The sequence below is a fragment of the Mytilus californianus genome, unplaced genomic scaffold, assembly GCF_021869535.1.
Source record: "Mytilus californianus isolate M0D057914Y unplaced genomic scaffold, xbMytCali1.0.p SCAF_3, whole genome shotgun sequence".
NCBI lineage: Eukaryota > Metazoa > Mollusca > Bivalvia > Mytilida > Mytilidae > Mytilus > Mytilus californianus.
Genome location: NW_026262679.1, coordinates 16,188,341 through 16,211,347, shown reverse-complemented (window position 1 = coordinate 16,211,347; position 23,007 = coordinate 16,188,341). Strand labels below are relative to the sequence as shown.

The 23,007-nt window shown below is 31.4% G+C and overlaps 1 protein-coding gene across 50 annotated transcripts in view; it reads right to left on the bottom strand.

Moving 5' to 3' along the window:
• Positions 1–236: 236 nt before the first annotated feature.
• LOC127733998 (uncharacterized) overlaps positions 237–23,007 on the bottom strand; it is a 95,158-nt gene continuing 72,387 nt past the window's right edge. Inside the window, exons 10-17 of one of the 50 annotated variants that reach the window (XM_052243493.1) lie at positions 15,789–15,953; positions 13,533–13,630; positions 10,228–10,366; positions 4,999–9,201; positions 4,708–4,948; positions 4,417–4,557; positions 2,573–4,316; positions 237–1,761 (exon numbers count right to left, since the gene is read on the bottom strand). In XM_052243493.1, coding sequence (XP_052099453.1) covers positions 8,360–9,201; positions 10,228–10,366; positions 13,533–13,630; positions 15,789–15,953 — 1,244 coding nt within the window. In that variant the 3' untranslated portion in view covers positions 237–1,761; positions 2,573–4,316; positions 4,417–4,557; positions 4,708–4,948; positions 4,999–8,359. The other 49 variants (XM_052243499.1, XM_052243505.1, XM_052243520.1 and 46 more) reach the window with 49 other exon arrangements.

Sequence of the window (23,007 nt, the reverse complement as noted above, 5' to 3'; positions counted from 1 at the left end):
AGATATGGTTTTTAGCATGTTATTTGCACAAAACATTCCAACCAAATACATACTTTTTGTTACATAAGTGATCAAGGTTTAGGTGAACTTGCATTTAATTTTACATCTTTAGCTGATACATTTTACTATATCAAACATTTGTAGATTTATTATCTTACATTGTAGTTTTTACAAATATGATGTTTAATTTCTTCATTTAGCTGTCTGTGAAACATGCAAAAGTTAAGACACAAAACTTCATTAGAGCACTTTAATTAATATCACTGCATACATCATTTTTTGGCACAGAATTAGTATATTGTTACCATGGTATATCCTTAAATTTCATGCTGTTTACATGTATTTCTTTGAAAACATATCTTAGATGACACAGCATCAAATCTGCTTATAGCAAGTTCAAAAACAATTTTTCACAATTTTATAAAAAAAAAAACCAAAAACCCCAAACATAATAAGAAACCATAAAATTTGACTTTTGCATTTTTTGAAAATCTAATTGTCACAATAAAAAAAATTGTTAAAAAAATATGTAAGTTTCATTTATTGTATTTTATTACCATGATTACCAGACAAAACAATCTGTAATATTAAGATGATATTTTTTTTTCCAATGCCCTAGCACATAGCAATTAAATTCATTACAGTATAATATGGCAGCCCTGAGAATTTCAGGATTAACAGGCAATTTTCTTAAGATCGGTCTATTTCATTTGATGTTTATCAAATGATGATTATGAAAGTGACTGCTGTAATGAATCTATCCAAATTAAGCCATAACATTTTACTGAGATGTGATTTTTTAAAAACAAACATTCTTTAATGTATGTAGCTTATACAGGTTAATTTGACCTATAACAAGTAATTTGGTTAAAACTTTTTAATTTGATACAGGGGCAGGTACCCCATATAGTACACATTAAGCAAAAATACATGAAACATGTCACTTACAAAGGTAATAAAATCTATGGGATGCCATCTAAGTATCACAAAGCATTAATATATAGCAATATGTTAAGATTTTTGTTAGAAATGACCCAGTAGTTTTAGACTAGAAAGCTCAGTCAGTTTTCTTAACTGTAAATTTATGTTACGTGAAGGCGCTGAATGTGTACGAGTACTTCCTGAGTGAGACTTTGGTCTCAGATCTGATCTCTAAATCATTTGTGATACCGATGTTAAAGCTTGTCCATTTTGTTCTGATGTTTCAACTTGAGAATCAATTTTCAAATCACTATCAAAATCCATTGCTGTGTGAAAATGTTCCATATTAAATGCCGTGCCTATTGTTGTTTTAGATCTCCTTTTCATAGGTGAGACACCTTTGGAATAAACACTAGGACTTTTCACATGTCCATTGAACAGTTTTTTGGTGTTTTCTCTATGAATTTGACCATTTATTTCACCACCTTTTTGTTTGTTCTGTAAATCTATAGATAATGGCGAGCCTGACTGGCAAGAGTTTGACATATCAAGCATACCATTCTGTTCCCGACTTCTCCAGGACGAAGCACTTGAATACATTATTTTTTTTCTTGTAACTCCCTCCACACGTAAATTATTTGTTTTTTGTTGTTGTTCCCTTCCAACTGGAATGCTTACTTGTCTAGGAACTGGAATTCTTATTTTTGACTTATATTCCGATGTTTTTTGAGAGTTTATTGGATTATGCACATTTGAATATCTCTGTATATGATTAGTTGTTGGCATCTTACTTGGTGATTTGATTGGTCCAATTACTGTGTCGGACCGGGATATTTTCAGCTGAAAAAAAAAACCACAGGAGAAATAATTAGACAAAGAAACATCAATATACATGTATTATTCCAATAAAGATCCTTTGTTTTATAGCTATAAATAATGTAGTGAAGTACATTGTATCAAGGTATGATTGGATCATGAAATGAAAAGGTGTAAAAATGTGACTTTTAACTTTGACATACAATGTTTACAAAGAAATTACATATTCTAATATGAAGCTCTTCGTTTACTTTCTATTTTACAGCATTTATTCCTCGTTTTGGGTGATTTTTAATACCCTTGGTAATCTGGATGTACTTAAGTATTCTATGATTTTTTTTTATCTTGAAATTGCATAAGGTAAAAGATGCCTAATTGCTAAATCTCTCAGATTTTGAAAAGGTAGCATCAATACAAAACGTAAAAATAATAGAAGACATAAGCCTTATTTTGCTTGGCCTATACAACATTTTCTGTTTAGAATTAGGTAGAAATTAGAAATAAATGAAGTTAGTTAGAACATGTGGCAGCTATAATTTGAGTGCTGGAGAAAAGGATAGAGAGAATAACAGGCAGAAAATAATATTCTTTCTCTACTGTTAAATCAAAGCTGCAAAGGAAAAAAACAAGTAAATCCTACAAAAAATTCAGTCCTCACTTAAATATGAACTTAAAATTTGAGCTTAAATTTTCTTCCATGACACAACATATTACTTTCAATTGGAATTACGTTCTCAGTTATTTTCTATTATATTTGATTAAAATAGATAAATACTTGGTGAGTTTAAGATGTGAGAGTTAAGGTGCAATGTTTGAGAAGAAGTTCCATACAAACCTTCTGTCTCCTTACAAAGCTGGGCATACGTTTCTGTATAATCAGAATAAATAATATATATACTAGCATGCATACCTTTAGAAAACTATTTCAACATGGGCCATTATGTCTAAATGATTTAAAAACAAGTTGCTTTCTTTCAAAAAAGAAAAGCAATACGTGAACCCCAGACCTCTGACTGGTCACCAAATAATTATTGCTGAATTTTTTTGCTTTTGATTTGAAATAATTGACTGTGAATAGAATAAGGTAATGGTGATGTTAAAACATATTTTGAAAATGTGTAACTGTGTTTAGATTCTTGCATAAGTCAATAAAAAGCACTGTTTGATTTTAGTTGTAAATAGTAAAGCACGAAGTTGAAGAGCATTGAGGACCCAAAATTCCGAATGGTTTTTGCCATATGCAGCTAAAGTAATCTATTCCTTGGGTAGAAAATCCTTAGTTTTTTGAAAATTTAAAAGTTTATGATAGGACAGTCACTCAAAAAAAGAAAAAGAAGAGAAACAACTAGAGGTCAGAATACTAGAGTCTTCAAAGTCACATGTCAAGCTCTAACTGTCGTGTCCTGAATTAAAATTAGAAATGGGAAAATTCACATTTCGCGAGTGAAATGAGTATCTATGCATGCATGTGGTTTTCTTGTACAAGAAATAGTAAATGGAAAGCATATGCACTGATATTCTAGATTAGAATATGTTTTCAGTCTTTATCATACGAATATCTATTCTAGGCTCAAATCTAATGTTAATTGAATTCGGCTGTCAAACTACCTATCTCAAGTGGTTTAACTCCGTACTATTCATTGCCCTTTAGTGGCTTCGGTGGCCGAGTGGTCTAAGTAGTCGAAACTACTGTATCACTAGATTGTCAACACAGAGTTTGTGAGTTCGAATCCTGTACATGGCAGGTGTGCTTGACCCCAATCTTAATTGACTAGGATTGTCAGTTTTCCTATAGAAGATCGCTGGTTCTCTTTTGGGACTCCGGCTTCCTCCACCAACAAAAACTAAATGCCACGAAATAGTAAAATAGAGCTAAAAGTTGTATTAAACACCAATAAATCAATCAACCAATCATTGCCCATTTAATCCAGAAAATGTATGAACGCAAACCAATATTGTTGTCAATTCAGATTTTAAATGTGATGTTGTTGTGTCTAGTAAACGGAGTGTAATATAATGTAAATGATGTGACCAAGACTTGTTTAGGAGAGCTGGTAAACACTATGCATATAGAGTTTTCAGAATTGCACCATATTGCAAAGATTCAAATGCTATAAGGTTGAACAATTTAAAACAAAAAGAATTAACATACATTCCTGTTAATAAATCTTATTCCGAAAATTTAAAATATGCTATCAATAAACACAAACGTCAAGTCTTACTGATGGACATTTTTTTTCTTATCAATCTCTTTTACTTTCAGATCTACAAATGAACCTTGATAGTTGAACTATACAATTTCACGTGATAGCCTTTCCATAGAGGGACCATATTAAAGACATAAATAACTACCTGTATTAATGAATTGATCAAACATTTTCGAGAAGTTCCGAGAATCTTGTTTTCCGAGCATATCTGAATGGCCCATAGAAGCTACCAAAACTCACTAATTTATATATATGGGGTTCACGCAAAAAAATAAAGCAGGATTCTACATGTAATGTTCACATATCTTGCAAAAATGGTTGAAACTATAAAAAAATCCTAAGATTTACAACACTATGCCACAGAGAGTTAACCTGCTATACATATGTTGATGATTATATTTACTATGTCATAGAGAGTTAACCTGCTATACATATGTTGATGACTATATTTACTATGCCATAGAGAGTTAACCTGCTATACATATGTTGATGATTATATTTACTATGCCATAGAGAGTTAACCTGCTATACATATGTTGATGACTATATTTACTATGCCATAGAGAGTTAACATGCTATACATATGTTGATGACTATGCCATAGAGAGTTAACCTGCTGTACATATGTTGATGACTATATTTACTATGCCATAGAGAGTTAACCTGCCATACATATGTTGATGACTATATTTACTATGCCATAGAGAGTTAACCTGCAATACATATGTTGATGACTATATTTACTATGCCATAGAGAGTTAACCTGCTATACATATGTTGATGATTATATTTACTATGCCATAGAGAGTTAACCTGCTATACATATGTTGATGATTATATTTACTATGCCATAGAGAGTTAACCTGCTATACATATGTTGATGACTATATTTACTATGCCATAGAGAGTAAACCTGCTATACATATGTTGATGACTATGCCATAGAGAGTTAACCTGCTATACATATGTTGATGACTATATTTACTATGCCATAGAGAGTTAACCTGCTATACATATGTTGATGACTATACTTACTATGCCATAGAGAGTTAACCTGCTATACATATGTTGATGATTATATTTACTATGCCATAAAGAGTTAACATGCTATACATATGTTAATGACTATATTTACTATGCCATAGAGAGTTAACCTGCAATACATATGTTGATGACTATATTTACTATGCCATAGAGAGTTAACCTGCTATACATATGTTGATGATTATATTTACTATGCCATAGAGAGTTAACCTGCTATACATATGTTGATGACTATATTTACTATGCCATAGAGAGTTAACCTGCTATACATATGTTGATGATTATATTTACTATGCCATAGAGAGTTAACCTGCTATACATATGTTGATGACTATATTTACTATGCCATAGAGAGTTAACCTGCTATACATATGTTGATGACTATATTTACTATGCCATAGAGAGTTAACCTGCTATACATATGTTGATGATTATATTTACTATGCCATAGAGAGTTAACGTGCTATACATATGTTGATGACTATGCCATAGAGAGTTAACCTGCTATACATATGTTGATGATTATATTTACTATGCCATAGAGAGTTAACCTGCTATACATATGTTGATGACTATATTTACTATGCCATAGAGAGTTAACCTGCTATACATATGTTGATGACTATATTTACTATGCCATAGAGAGTTAACCTGCTATACATATGTTGATGATTATATTTACTATGCCATAAAGAGTTAACGTGCTATACATATGTTGATGACTATATTTACACTGATTATCTAATTTACATCATTTTCAGTATAAATATTGTAATCTTAATTCAGTTGTGTCTGATGCAGTGAATAAAATGTATAAAAAAACATTGATCCATGAATCATACAGCTCTAATATCCAAATGTATTTAAACAAAGGCATATCATTAAAATTCAAACTGTAATCAAATTTGAGACTTGTAAATATTGAAGATTGGGTATAAATTGCATCAAATTTCCATTTTATCCATAATTATCAAGCATTCATGGATCATTCAAAACTGATAAGCTGATTAAAAATTCTAGGTTCCATTATATTTATGTGCAGGTATCAATGCCCTTTTTGGTTTCAATATATAAACTACCATTAAGTCCATTTAAGTAGTTGGGTGTCAATTTGAATATTCCAACTTGTCATGGAGATACAATGTAACAATTAAATAAATTTAGTCATGTACACTTTTGTAGAGCTCAAATTTCTATAAGCATAAAAAATTCATTACAATGCCTAATCTTTAACTGCCCTGGTGCTTAAAATTATGTAATAAGTTAAATCAGTCGCAGACACACAGATAACTGTATATTGGATTGCATGGCCGTGTCAAGTTCTGCCATTGGTTAAGTTCTACAGTCAGTCAGTGTGGTCATATTTTCTGCAACACACTGATTAACCCAGGTAAGACTGTCTCATCTGACAACGTTACCTAAACTGATATCACAACTTTACAGAAACGGAAATTAGAAAATTTGCGGTAATTTCCTATCGGCTAATCTAGTATATCATACAAAACAAATGAGTAGGAATTGAATAGGAAGCCATTATCAACTGATTTCCAAACAGTAAAAAACAGATCACACCTTTAAAAGATCAATGGAGTAAAAAAACGTAATTGTCAAGGTATCGGTGGGGAATCGAAAACATGCTTAAATGACGTTAAATCTTTATAATTAGAGGCAAGTCAACTGTTAATGTTTACACATCTTGCATCAATTATTCAATATAATTTTTTACAACTGAAAAAATGTTTTGAATGTTATCCGAAACAGAAATCAGTTTTAGACAGCATATTATAGTTCAGTTACTATAACGATTGAATGTGACACAGTAAAATCACAATATTATATCACTAATCTTAATAAGGATAAAACTTTATAAATTATTTAATATTCATGTATCTCAAAATCCAGCTTGTATTCACTGATCTGAGAAAGGTATTGTCCATGTTTGATAACTATCAGCCAATATACAGGGAAGGCATGTAATATTCATTTTTCAATTTTATGGGGGTTTTATTATCATAAAAGATCTTCAATTGTTATGAATTTATTAATCAAAGATCGACATTATGCTAAATAAATTAAATTGTTTCAAGCAGTTAACGAATTTCATTAACCAAGTTGAATATAATTTCTATTGTCAATTAAAAAAAAATATGCCCAAGAGGCCATAAATAGGTCAGAACTCCCAAGAGGCCAACATTGGTCAAAACTAAAGCTGGTATGAGTTCTGAATCATGTTTAATGAAAAACACCAAAGTTTAAGAGCTAAACCGCTAAAACAATTTAAAAAAAAAAACTTAGATTAGATTATACTGGTCTTTATCTATATCTTTACAGCAGGTTTTTACCAGAGTTTGTGGGAAAGTACCGATTCTATGAACTGACTTATATACAAAGCATCCTGCTATTGGAACCATTTGTTGAAAAAAATTCCACAGCTTTACGACACTTCGTATTTTCTTCAAATATTTATACTTAAATATACATTTTTATCAGTCTATCAAAGTATTTTAGTAAAAATTTCATAGGAGACTTAAATCTAAAAGTTACTTTTTTCTTGGCAATTTGCCTTGTAAAACAATATGCTTTCATAAAAAAAATTACTAAAAATACAATGTGTGATGCAAGTGACAAAGTTTTAACATTGATGTCAACTCAATGACACAAGGGTTTTACCAGGGCTTGGAAAATCAATTTTCTACCAAAAACTTCAATTTAAGTGTAGAATTGCTGATATAATTGTGTAGGACGAGTTAATTAACAGATTGGTGATACATGTGATTAAGTTTCAATGACCAATAATTGAATCCAATTGTCAAGAGAAAATTGGAATTAAATTAACAAGTCAATATAACTCGGTCTTGTATTTCAACACTTCTTTTCAAATTTTAATCACTAAATGGCTAAACACATCAAATCATGTTTACAGTACAAAGCATTTAAAATCATTATCCCCGACTCTAATTACTGGACAAAGTTATAAAGGATTTCAAATCAAGTCAATATTTATAATTCTAGGTTATTTTGACTTTAAAAGGTTAAATTTACAATAAAATCAGTGAATTCAACATCACATATTTTCAAATAAACTGTTTATTTTTTTTATTAAGTCTCAATCAAAGTAGCAGTTATAATACTAGCAAATATTACAAACAAAATTTCAAAAATAAATGTCAAAATTAAAATGGATTAATTTTTACCATACAATTAGTAAAAATAATTGTGACTTATTGTGAATTGTATATTAAAACAAATTATGTGTCAATTGAAGTTACTTAACTACTTTCCTGGCATTATCTATGAATCCCATAACCATACATGCATAAAAAATATAAAAAAATCCAGGTAACTTGACTGTGCAGTGAAAAGTTTTTCTTTTAAATAAATGTTAAACCACAACTTACTCCAAAATCAGCATCCCCTTTCTTAGGAATACTGTTTGACTGCTTAAGTGGCCACCTTCCATCATCTAATGAGTAATATTCAGCTAAGGCACTTTCTACACTCCGATGAGATTTCGTAACAGACAATCTGTCCCTCATTGCCAAATTCAAAATGGCTGTATCACTGTGGCGACCAGTTTTCTGAATTGGACTATCAATAATTCTACCATTGTCCAAAGTAGGTGAAGACTTTTCTGAAGATCTGGTAAAAAGTTTGTCTCTCATTTTATTGTCGGAACATAATTTGCTGACAGGCGACTCAATAAATGTCTGGCCAGTTTCATTTATCAAATTTGCCCGAACAATTTTCTCTTGTGATTTTAAGTCATGTATTGTCTTAATAACTTCTAATTCTGTCAAATCAATTTGTTTACAACTAAAGTTTGTATTTTCTCTTGGCAGCGTGTAATTTTCAGCGTTTGTTTTACTGAACTGCACGACTGATGATGGTTGTTCTTTGAGTGCATTTGTTTTCTGTCTGTCAAAGAATAACGGATAACGTGACACAGATTTTTGTGACGGAGTATTAGCGAGCTTATCTACACGATCATCGTCTATATTGTCTAATTTAGCAAGAATACGACTAGAATGTAACGCTCCATCACTTTCTGATTCTGAACTACTAAATGGTATAGGAGAAGTCGAAGCATCTATAAAATGAGGTTTTGCCTCTGACGGCATCTGTATAACAAGTCTTGATCTGTCTGTTTCTTGTTTCTCCTGAACATTTTGTTGCCATTTCTGTTCACTAGATAGGGAAGGACTGTTTACTAAACCTGCAGTCAATAAAAAATTATAATTTAATGAAGTCTCCACTATATATATATATATTTACTACACCAGTAGCCAATACAAAAATATCAACTATGTCTTCCTTTACTACTACACTTGTCAAAATATTATAAAGTTTCAACAATAATACCACATCTCATTACATCTGTAGTAAAAAAAATTTTATCTGGGACTAATACCTGAATCATATATTGGTCCAAGAAAATATCAAAATATTATGTAGTATCAACTATGTCTCCATTTATTACACCTGTTGTCCTTCAGACAACAAATACATGGTATAAAACTGAACATGAGATATAAATTTGAATAACATCATTTAGCAGTCTAAAAGGAGTTGAAGATAACAGATGGTTACAAGAATGCATGCATTGCTGTGTTTAGCATTCCCTCACACATAACTCAAAGTATCAAAAACAGGAAGTAGGTGTCCAACAGATCCAAAAAGTGCCTTACACATTACATCATTTGCAACATGTGGAGCAGGATCTACTTACCCTTCTGGAGCACCTGAGATCACCCCCAGTTTTTGTTGGGATTCGTGTTGCTCAGTCTTTAGTTTTCTATGTTGTGTTTTGTGTACTATTGTTTGTCTGTTGGTCTTTTTCTTTTATAGCCATTGCGTTGTCAGTTTATTTTCGACTTATGAGTTTGAATGTCCCTTTGGTATCTTTCACTCTCCTTTGCAAGCTGATGACTAAATATGAAGTCATTCTGTTCATTAATAATGTAGAAATGTGTGACGAAACATTTGATATTCATTCAACATTTTGAAGTATTCAAAGTCTCGGCAAATGGGAAGTAGGTGGTTGAAAGATCTGGTTACATGTTACAATGTATATCTATCTAGCTACTAACCAAATATCAAGTCATTATGTTAAGTATTTCCTGAGAAAAATGCGGCAAAAATATTTGTTGGATGAATAGATGGACGAAATAATAAGAAATCATCCAAAAAAAGATATATAATTCACAATCAAGACTTTGACAAATTAATGTTGACTACATACGTTTGTGTAATAATTCTTCAGGATATTCGACTGTTACAGATAAAATGACTTCTCCATCTAATGCTGTTTCCCGTGGGGCAATATTTGGTAACTTTTCTTTAAAATCATCTTCACTTTCTTCTGAAGTATCATCACTATCCTATAACAGTAAGATTTTAAGTTTGAGAGTTCTGAAGTACAATGTTTACAAGACCTATCTAAACTTCTGCTTCGTCTTAACTTTCTGTTCTGTATCATTGGACCTTATCCTAATGATACACATCTTGAAAAATTATGAGACAGAATTTTCATTGGTTAACGTTATAAAAAACAAAACATAAAATAAAACAGAAAGCTGTTAGATCCTGGTAGTAGATATCTGCATTTTAATTTGGTTGTAGTAATTCCTATATATTTCAGTTGATAAAATATTCAAGGGCCCCCATCTTGAATTCCTTTTTAGAGGTCGTACTATTAATAAAGCTAGTGAACTAAAATGGCGATTCAACAATTAAAGTTTTCATTGCTATCATGACTTGAATTAAATATGTCTTAAATGATCATGATTCCTTTCTTCATGTAGTTGTCTGCCCCTAACTGCCATGATATCTTCAAAACTTTTGTATACATCGTGCATTTTCATCATATTTTACCCTCTAATTTTAAACTGGTTGCCTTGCATTATATGAATACTGATGGCCAACAAATACAATTGTTTATGCAATAACTTTATCTGTTAATGTATTCCTACATATGTTAAAACAAGAGTGCACAAGCTGAAATGTCTCGCCTACTATACTGACCATTGATTTTATGTTGATAGTCCTACATATAAAGTTTTACTACAAGTATCACATTAATATATATGATCCAAGAAAATGAGGTCAAGGTCAGTTAAACCAAGATGGAAATACATGAACACCTTTAATACAATCATTCCATACACAGAATATAGATAACCTATTGCTTATAGTATAAAAGAAACAGACCAAACCATGGAAATTCTATATTGACCAATGAACCATGAAAATGATGTCAAGGTCAGATGTCACCTGCCAGACAGACATGTACACCTTAAAATCATTCCATGCATCAAAGATAGTTGACCTATTGCTTATAGTATCTAAGAAACAAAGTTAACCAGGAAAACTGAACATTGACCAATGAACCATGAAAATGAGGTAACAGTCAGATGATACCTGCCAGACAGACATATACACCTTACAATCATTCCATACACCAAATATAGTTGACCTATTGCTTAGAGTTTAAGAAAAACAGACTAAAACACAAAAACTTAACATAAGCAATGAACTATAAAAATGAGGTCAAGGTCAAATAAAACCTGCCAGACTGACATGTTCATCGTAAAATATTTCCATACACCAAATATAGTTGACCTATTGCATACAGTATTAGAAAAACTGACCAAAACACAAAAACTTAACTATTACCACTGAACCATGAAAATGAGGTCAAGGTCAGATGACACCTGCCAGTTGGACATGTACACCTTACAATCATTACATACACCAAATAGTGTAGACCTATTGTTTGTAGTATCTGAGATACTTGACCAGGAAAACTTAACCTTGTTCACTGATCCATGAAATGAGGTTGCGGTCAAGTGAAAACTTTCTGACAGGCATGAGGACCGTGCGAGGTACGCACATACCAAATATAGTTATCCTATTACTCATAATAAGAGAGAAATTAACATTTCAAAAAATCTTAACTTTTTTATCAACCATGAAAATGAGGTCAAGGACAATGGACCTATGACAGACGGAAATTTCATATAATAAGGCATCTATATACAAAGTATGAAGCATCCAGGTCTTCTACCTTCTGAAATATTAAGCTCTTAATAAGTTAGTTAACGCTGCCGCTGCCAACACCTCCACTGCCAGATCACTATCCCTATGTCATGCTTTTTGCAACAAAAGTCGCAGGCTCGACAAAAACAGAATCAGGCATAGCAACTTGACATCATTGAGATGGGAGCCATCTCTGTGGGCCCCACTGTAAATAATGTGTGGTAAAAAAATTGTATCTTTACCATAGGACATTGTGTTATCAACTGAAACCAAATTTTTTGACCTTGACCTTTGACCTAGGAAGTTGTACATACATTTAGACACACCCTCTGGTGTTGGTTAATATACATGTCAAGTATAAACTTTGAAATCACAACGGTTCTCAAGATATAAGAGTGGACACAATCTTTACCATAGGACATGGGGTTGTCAACTGAAACCAAAGTTTTTGACCTTGAAATTTGACCTAGGAAGTTGTACAAACATTATGACACACCCTCTGGTGTTGGTTAATATACATGTCAAGTATAAAGTATGAAATCATAACGGTTCTCAAGATAGAGCTGATACAATAAGTTATGGACGGACGGACAGACTGATCACTATAGGGTGACCCACCACTAGGCAGTGCCCTAATTATCAACAAATAGCAAACAATACTATAAATTAATGGATTTCAGTTACCAACTTTAATACAACTGAAACCATACAAGTGTTCACAAAGTTCTCGGATTTGTTCAGTTCTCTTTTAGTTTATCTAGATCTAGAGGTGCTTTGATAAAATGCATACAGGAAATGTTGAAAAGATATGCAGTAAAGTGGTTTATTCTCTAGGAGATTAAATTTCGCAATTTAAAAAGCCCAAACCTATTCAGTAGGTTTCATTTCCCACTTTTCTTGTCCCTGATTCTTTACTTCCTTCAGGTGTCAGACCATCAATTCACTCACTCCAATTTAGAATGTATGTAAAAGTAGCTCTTCTCTGACACAAAATAGTGCATTTGATGTCATTGTTTACTTAAACTAACCAACAAATTCACAGAAATGAACTTTTGGTGAAAGAGAAATATATTTAGACCATTTTCAGCAAAAATTTACTTGTCTATGAGTTTGCATTAAAAATTGAGGATTAATGCACTCCATAATATACTTATTTAAGATTTCCAGAAAACCAGGGATTATTTTTAGTAGTACTGGTCTTCCGTTTAGCAGTTCTTTCTTAGAAGTCTTTAAACATGGGTTGAAAATTGGCATGTAGAAAGGTGATACATATACAATTCAGGATATACCTGGTTTCTATGAAGTTAAACTTAAGATAAAATATTAAGACAGCTGTGAAAATTGCAAAATTTGGTTGAATAGATAGGGATTTTGAATTGATGGTCTGACACCTTCAAGATCCAAATTTATGCGAGGATACATTTTCACTATTTTATCTGAATTGCGAAAATAAACCACTCTCTACAGTATTACAACCACTAATTTTTTTTTTAAATAATTGAAATAAACCTTGTGTCTGTTACTCCCATTAACATCCACCATTTTGCCTGGTTGTATTTCCACTTCCGTTATATCTGATTTTCCGTCAGTATAATAGGAAACTGGATCTGTATAAGATAAAATATTTTTCATTTTTTTATAGTTTTAATTTTTTTTTTAGTCTCAGGAGGATTGAAAGCTTGACATATAGACACCTGTCTATTGTTAATGACTGTTTGTTGACTTCTACTAAAATATCTTTAGGTTTTAAGTATTTGTGGGTTACATGACCATATACCCAAAAGCTTCTTTCATGCATACATTTTTTAGGTAAGCCATTCAAAACATACATCGTTGCACAACGATGGCACTCTGAAATCCTGTCAATTGGGGTTGTCTAAACAACAGCAAGGAATGAAAATAAAACTAATACAAACACTATAAATATGAACAAAATGAGGTGAAATTGTCAAAAAGACAGCAACTCCTCAACTCAATTTAAACAAGATAGACATCTAGAGTCATTATACTGTCCTCCGTCTAAAACTAATACCAAACTCTCAAGAACAAATAATGGGAACAAATTCTCAAGAAAAAAATAATGGCCACAATTTCTCAAGGACAAATAATGGGCACAAATTCTCAAAAAAAAAATAATGGCCGCAATTTCTCAAGGACAAATAAGGGGTACAAATTCTCAAGGACAAATAATGGGCAATAATTCTCAAGAACAAATAATGGGCACAAATTCTTACTTTATTCCATCCTTAGTGTATAACAAAATACAATGTTTTGCAATCGGAAAAGCAAAAAAATCTTAGCTACATCAATGGCAGTGTGAATCAGATGTGGATATTCAAAAATGATGAAGATCTGTTAGATTACATACCATCTTTGTCCTCAGCATAAAAACATTTGATATCAACCCTATACAAAAGTATTCCTCATTCTAAACTTAGACAGTTTGCAGGAATTAAGTCCACTTTTTCATAAAAAAGAATGGCTCATGTAGATACAAACATCCTGACATCATCAAGATGCTTGATTTCTTTATTAAAACATTAGTTATGTTTAGTGGACATGTTTTACAGCAGTTGACCAGCATTACTTTTAAACAATTATGCTCTTATTTTCACCAAGATCTTCCTTTTTTGTATGAAATACACCTCATAAAGAGGCTTCACTACAAAAATGAAATGGAGCTTAGTATTGTCCTGTAACTTCACAGTCAACTATAAAGATGATGTCATCTTACAGAAGTTAACTAAGTTGTCTCATTGAACTTGAAATAAAGGATATCACAGATAGTTGGGTCTGCCGCATATCTTGACATTCACTAGAAATTGGCAGTGAGGGACTGTCCTAACTTCAAAGAGATGACTTTAATTTTCTGATTATGAACTTCTCATTCTACTCCAATTTATTTGTAAAGATGTTGTCAACGTATATTTTGAGGGGGAGGGGGGGGGGGGGGGGGGAAATTCCAACGTCTACTGCTCTGTTACTAAGTTAAGCCACCATTTTGAATTCTTAATTTTTTAAATTATGTGATTTCTTAAAATATAAACAAAAACGCTACTTTTCTTTTAACTGAAAACATTTTTTTTGTAAACTTTTTCTTTCATTCTGAAGTGTTTGCAAAGTCTGAAAACGTTAAGTGTTTATGTTTAGAGCCTGGGGTGACCCTATGAAGCCACTCTGTTTAGATGACAAAGACTAGGACAATGATTCACACATTTTTTATTTATGACAATTTCTTAGCCAAAATAATAATTATAGTGGAACTTTGATTGAATAGCATTATAACAGAGATAACCGTATTGTATTTTAATCTTGGACTATATAAAACTTGGTTTGACTGTCACTAATATCCATTTACTTAGCTCTGCTAGACGTTGCTATTTAACCATAATTACGACAGTAAAACGTAAGTTTTATGTAGGCCAAGTTTAAAATACAATACAGTGATCTCCTTATTCTTATGTAGCAACATTCAAGAAGCACCTGTTTATGGATTATATATCTCCAAGTTGATACAATATTAAAAGGCATCAGAATTACCTAGATAGTCTTATTGATACTTACAAGGAAGCTATTGAAAGAAGGATTCTTTATGATTGAAGACATCTCTATGGAAATTTTAGTTGAATACTGAATTGTACTTTTATATTGCAAGTACAATTCAGTATTCAACTAAAACTACTAAAAGTTAATAAAAAGAACACTGAACCATCAACACTAATAGGTATGTCAATACACTGGTTGTCATGACAACAGACTATTTACCTGGTATACCAGTTAATGCTACAGAATGCCAGGACCCACAGCTGATAGTAGTGACAGTCGTTAGTCCAGTATTTACACAGAATGGTGTCCAGATCTTAAAAGACGTTGGTCTGTTAGGTAATATACAATGGCTATTTTTACCCCACATGTACAACTTGCCATTTTCTGTGGAAAGAAAGAATTGTTTTTATCAATAGTTACTGACATATGGGACATTTAATAGTTATGAACTAATACCAGTGAAAAAAATCCTATGAGGCCTGAAACCAGTGATTTATTTAGTTTAAGTGCATTTTTATTCAAACAAATTTCCTTCTGTATCATATATATTTTTAGAAATGTGTAATGATGTGCATAAGAATTAAATGTTGTTTAGGTCTGTACATAAGTATGCAATGTAAATTTACAAAAATCACCTTTAATGATGTGAATGTAACATGGAATCTTAAAGAATACTATCTGAGTATTTACTATCCTTCTGCCTGTTGATACTTTTATTTTGGCATTGCACAAGTCATATCTTCTTTGACTGTCCATGACGTTAAAACACTAAATCCCTGGGATGTGTTTTAGTTGATTTAAGTCTCTGATGCATGGTTTTTTATTATTAATTGTTTTTGGCTTTTAACTAGTTTTCAGTAATTGTGAGTACTCTCAAATCGTACTTTTCTGTTAATCTGACCTGTTGATATGTTAAAGAATGGCGAACGTAGATACAAGTATCTTGTCTTGGGGAGGGATAAATCCTACTTTGTAAAGAATCACTCTGATTCAAACAAAAAATTCTCTGAAACTGACATTATCAAGACGCTTGATTTCTTGATTGACAACATATTTGTTACGTTTGGAGGACGTCGGAATTCCAATGGGAACCAATTGTGCCCCTCTTCTTGCCGACTTGTTTCTTTATTATTATGAGGCTGACTTCATACAGGAACTTCTTAGGAAGAAAGGTAAGAAGTTAGCAATATCCTTTAACTCTACGTTCCGCTATATAGATGATGTTCTCTAACTAAATAATACAAAATTTGGTGACTATGTTGAACGAATCTATCCCATCGAACTAGAGATAAAGGATACTACAGATACAGTTAAGTCTGCCTCATATCTTGACTTACATCTAGAAATTGACAATGAGGGTCGGTTGAAAACAAAACTTTACGACAAAAGTGATGATTTCAGCTTCCCAATTGTGAACTTTCCATTTCTATGTAGCAACACTCCAGCAGCGCCTGCATACAGAGTATATATATCTCCCAATTGATACGATATTCCCGGGCTTGTGTTTCCTATCATGATTTCCTTGATAGAGGATTGCTGCTCACAAGGAAGCTATTAAGCCAAGAGTTCCAAATGGTGAAGTTGAAATCATCCCTTCGTAAATTTTACGGACGCCATCACGAGTTGGTTGACCGTTATGGAATAACCGTTTCACAGATGATATCGGATATGTTCCTTATGTCATAACTACAATACCCTTCCCTTTTCACGAATGTGACTTACCGAATTAGACTATTTACCGGATTTCTAATAACATAAGCAACACGACGGGTGCCACATGTGGAGCAGGATCTGCTTACCCTTCCGGAGCACCTGAGATCACCCCCAGTTTTTGGTGGGGTTTGTGTTGCTTAGTCTTTAGTTTTCTATGTTGTGTCATCTGTACTATTATTTGTCTGTTTGTCTTTTTATTTTTGGCCATGGCGTGGTCAGTTTGTTTTCGATCTATGAGTTTGACTGTCCCTCTGGTATCTTTCGTCCCTCTTTTTTGATACAATTTGTAATGCATTTTTTGTTATTTAATGTTTACTTATTTAGTGTTATATCTCGTCTCACTATTTTTAATATATACCACATTTGATAAGTGTTTGGTATGACGATAAATTTTCACTTCTTTTCTCGTACTATGAACAACAAAATTATTTATTTTGTAAAAAAAATTTCCATACTCCATGTATACCTTACAACAAAATCATTTTTATTAAACTATGTACGTTATTTTATTTGGCGGCATTTTGTCCAAGGTTATGGTTGTCTTTCTGATATTGTTTTACATCCCCCCACCTCCCCTTTTTTTTTAATTAATTTTGTATTTACATTGTGTCATAGATCAATTTTATTCGTTCAGTGTATGTTTACTTGTTTTTGTTAATATGCCCTTTGATTGAGTAAAGCCATTTCAATTGATATTTTATAGTGTGTCTTTCTATGTTGTGATGACACTCGACATTAAGCAACCAACAATCACTCAATCTATGTTGTGATGTGTGTTGATGTGGTTAAGTGTTTCTTGTTTCTCCTGTTTGAATGGTTTTACACTAGTCATTTTTGGGGCCCTTTATAGCTTGCTGTTCGGTGTGAGCCAAGGCTCCATGTTGAAGGCCGTACTTTGACCTATAATGGTTTACTTTTATAAATTATGACTTGGATGGAGAGTTGTCTCATTCGCACTCATACAACATCTTCTTATATCTATTTAACTCTCATTAAGGGTCAATTGAAAGTTTCGACCAGGTTGATATATTTGTAGATCTTAATTTGCTGAACATTATTGCTATTTCCAATTTTCTTTTATAGTAACTGCTGCAAAAAGTGCAAAAATGATTGAAAATCTTCTTTCCAGACAGTATATCCTCTAAGTGGTCAATTGACGATTTCGTCCATCTTGACAATTTTTTTCTAATTGAAATTCCTTTCTATCTATAAAAATTTCAGCAAAAAATACAAAAAAATTGGTAAATATCTTCTTTCAAGAGGAACAACTTCTATAAGGGATCAATTGACAATTTTGGCCATGTTTCCTTATCAGTAGATCTTATTTTGCTGATCATTTTAACTATTTTTAAAATCATTCTCTCTATCTTCTAAAGTTTTCAAGAAAAATACAAAAATAATAAAAAATCTATCATTCACGGGCAATAACTCCTCTGGGTCAATAGTCAATTTCGTCCATGTTGACCCATTTGTAGATCTTATATTGTTCTGGCCATTTTACTATTTACAGTTACTCTTTAACTATCATAATTTTCAAAAAACCAAAAACTACGAAATTATTTAAAAATGGACATTTTAAGGGCATTACTCCAGTTGGATAGTCAAATTTTCCGAAAATTCCATGCAGATCATTTTTACCGTTTGTCAGTTTCGCTCTAGCTGCTTGAGTATTTGTGATATAAGCCAAAAACTGCATTTTACCCGAATGTTCTGTTTTAGTAACAGCAGCTATGTTTGTTTATTGATCAAATCCCCAGATGGAATAGGATCCCAGCTCGGGATACCAGTCCAGTACCCACCAATGAAGTCCTTTAATAAATCTACCATCTTTTAAATGGGATATTGTACCAAGTTGAAAATTATGCAAAGATGCTTAAATTTGTAGTATATCCAAAGGTATTCATTAAACTTTCAACTTCTGTTAAATTTAAAGTGATTCTGAAATGTATAGGGTGGATGATTGTCTGAGTAAATGGTCCAAATTTTATTTTTCGATTTTAACCAGGAAGTTAATGAAATGACCCTATTAATACTCAAAACAGTATTGCTCTCTTAAATGCTGGTCATGACCCTTCAAGAATTCTCCTAGAAACCATGAAGGGGGCTACTAGTATGACAAAGTAATTGAAATTTTGCAGTCTAATATAGGGAATAAAAAATCTGCCCTCAATTATGATAAAATTGCATTGAAGTAATGGGGGAAATAATTGGGTCCCCGTTCCAGATAAAAAATTTTAAACAAGATTTCCTAAGGAACATTCATGAAAATTTTGGTAACTTTTAGAGCAGAGGTAATTAAGACCTAATGGCAATAGCCTACATAGCCCTTCAGGCCAATTGAGCTAAAAAAGGTATGATCTGAATCATAGCAGTACAGAAGCACTGACTGCTCAGCTGATGATATCCTCGGGGATTTAATGTTGCACATTTTCAGGCATTAACTGTTCCAAACTTTATGTAGTATCCTAACTTCTGATGTTGCACAGATTAAATAGAAATAAAAAATAAAAAAAATAAAGTACAATAAAATTGAGCATGATTTCAGCACAGCCAGACAAATTTATGACTTAGGTAATGAGCAAATTAAAAATTAATAACAAAAACGGTTTCCAAAAGCAAATGAATAATGCTTGTTTAAAAAGCATAACAGCACATTGGAAATGATGTAAACAAAACTTTTATCTTAAATCCCACACCACCCATAATAATCTCTAAAATTTGATTTTTCATTTTAATTAAAGATGTCTATTTCACAAACTATGGACCATGAAACAAGGTTTTATAGTTAAACTACATTTGATCATGAATTATACAGATCTGTGGTGATTGAGCTCTAAAATCTATCAAAGAAAAATCAGATATAAAAAGGACAGAAATAATATAATAATTATTTAGAAAATGTCAATTTCTGAAATATAAAACCTCTTGCCATTTTGAAATCATTAAATATGAATGCAGTCATGTTTGTGGATTGATTTTAAAGGTGCAGTTAGGAACATCATTTAATTGCTACCATGATACGGACTGAATAAAAAATAAAACCTCTTAAGTGAAAGGTTGTATACACCAGTATTGTATATCTGACAAAAAACAAATGAGGTGTGCAAATAAAGGATCTTGATAAATTGCTTGATAACGGTTCTTCAATAAAAATATCTATAAAACTCTTATTATTACAGCATTTAAAGTGAATATATCAAATGATAAAAGCTTCAAAATGAACATGATTTATCAATTAGCATAAAGGATATTTCTACTTTGATGATGAGCTAGGAAGCTATGAAATTTCTCAATAAAACTTGAGTAAAATATAGTTCTTTAAATAATGAAGTATTCTATAACTTTGAAATTAACTTGTAGGAACCAATGGCACTTTTATACTCTTTATACAGTAACTATAAAACAAAAACACAAAGTATAATGGTCTTCAATAAATGCTGCTCAGTTGACTTTTAATTGCTGTTTTTAGAAATATCAAAAATGTATATAATATCTACAATAAATTTTTTTTTTCTTAATTCTCAAATGACCCTACACTTTAATAAGCCTGTAATATTTTTCATTAAATATGATGGTGACTTTTTGAATTTGATTCTTTGAATAAGGATTGTTTCTAATCATGTATTGGGATCACACAATTCTAATAGTTCTCTGTTAAATGCAACTGACAGGTAGTCATTTAAGCAAAAAAGGTTGAATTTGGACAGTATTGTAACAAAATTAGAGCTGAGGGGTAAATTTTATCCTATTTTCATTTTTATTAAAAGATCAAGGTCTTCTCCAATGCCACTTACTTAACTAAAACACTATTTACTTATAATTATCATTTGTTTATGGTCTGAAAATATTTAAGACTTATATTATTGATAAAAATATAACTTTATAATTTGAAACTTTAAATGTACATTTTTCTACATAAAGATTGAATTACTGTAACAATGAAGATGTCAGATGAAGTCATTCTTAAATAAAGATGGTTCATAACAGTGCTTCCCTTTTACCTAATTGTCTTTTTTTACCAGGATATAATTAAATGCTCAATTAAGTGAGATAATTAAACATTTCCATCCCAAATTAGAGCTGATCTTTTGTTGTCAATATTTTAATATGGGAAAACATATAACATTTTTCTAAAAATTACAATTTCTACGGCTCATTAGTATGCAAAAAATAATTTGTTTTGGTAAAGTCACGATATTAGAAAAGCCAATTAAATGTTATCCATCAAAGATATTCTTTTGTATTGTTGTCTAATGGTTGAGGATGATCTTGCCATTTAGCCGCTGACAAAAACCTCAGCTGTGACCGCACTGCCGCAAATTATCTTCGTAACGTTAACACACATCCTATTCAAATAATTAAATAACTCCTTAAAATGACAATGGAAGCAAACCATCTTCCCAACAGAAATAAAATCAAACTCATTATGCTGATGAAATTTTCTAATTGTGGTCTTTCATCTGAAAATGAATTAAGAATTTTTCTAAGACCACAAAACCCACAATAAGATATCCGAAGACATTTTTTTTACAGAAATTAACGAAGGCATTTAGAAGAGAAATGCCATATTTTATTTCTCTGATTAATAGTTTTTTTATATTACAGAATCAATAATCTGAAAAAGATGATCTCATTGTATGATATGGTATTGTACAATAATACAGGAAAATTATTCACCAAAATTTGATTTAACATTAATTAAATCCTTTTTGTTCATCAGATGGATAAGGGACTTTTTAATTTTGAAGAAATTCTACAGTAATTGTTCTGATATTATAATATAATTAATATCTCTGCTATCATTTCTACTTCTGTTTGAAAGAAATGGTTGATTAATATCAACAAATTTTTCTGTGTTTAACTATTAAGAACCACAGAACAAAACATTTTATTATCTGAATGAAAAAGATCATGGCTAGAATTATACATTTCCAAAGTAAAAAATAACGCCTGGATTTGTTAGTTAACAGAACTTTTGTGTAATTAATAGCAAGACATCAGAAAAAAATTCATTTTAATATTTTTTAAATGATTAATTTTGCTTCTGTATCCTAATGGTACCATTATAATACAATTTCCATATTTTTGATGTGAATGTTGAACATAAATGAGTCGTTTATTAAATATTAAGAAGAAACAAACCCCAAGAGAAGTTCTGACATCTTATTAATAACTGTATATGCTGTTTTATAATTGTGGCTACAAGATTTTATTCTAGGATGTGTTTAAAAATTATAATACAGATTATTCACATTTTTCTGACCAAGACTGGACATAAGCTTAAAAGACTTTATATAGAATTTTTTTTCCATTTCTCAATTTTCCTATTTTCTCATGGAACTCGAAATATGTCTTGTATCATATTTTTTCCTACATATGAGTGCAATTTCAAAAGTACTTTTACAAACATAATGATAATTCATATATTATTGGTATTTCAAAGTTTAAACTTGATGTGACCAAAACTACCAAAACTCAAACTGCAGGACCAATTTGGCAATCATACTACATAACCATATTTTTATATTAAAACATAACTAAATCTGCTTTGTTATACAGTAATGAACATTTATGGTCCTACATCCTGTTGATATTTATAGCTTTGCATTGCACAAGGTGATGCTTTTCTCACTGTTCACATCTTTACACTAAATCCGTTGTATGTATACTGATTGTTATTTTAGTCTGACAAAAATCAGTCTATTTCTTTTTATAAGAAATGTGA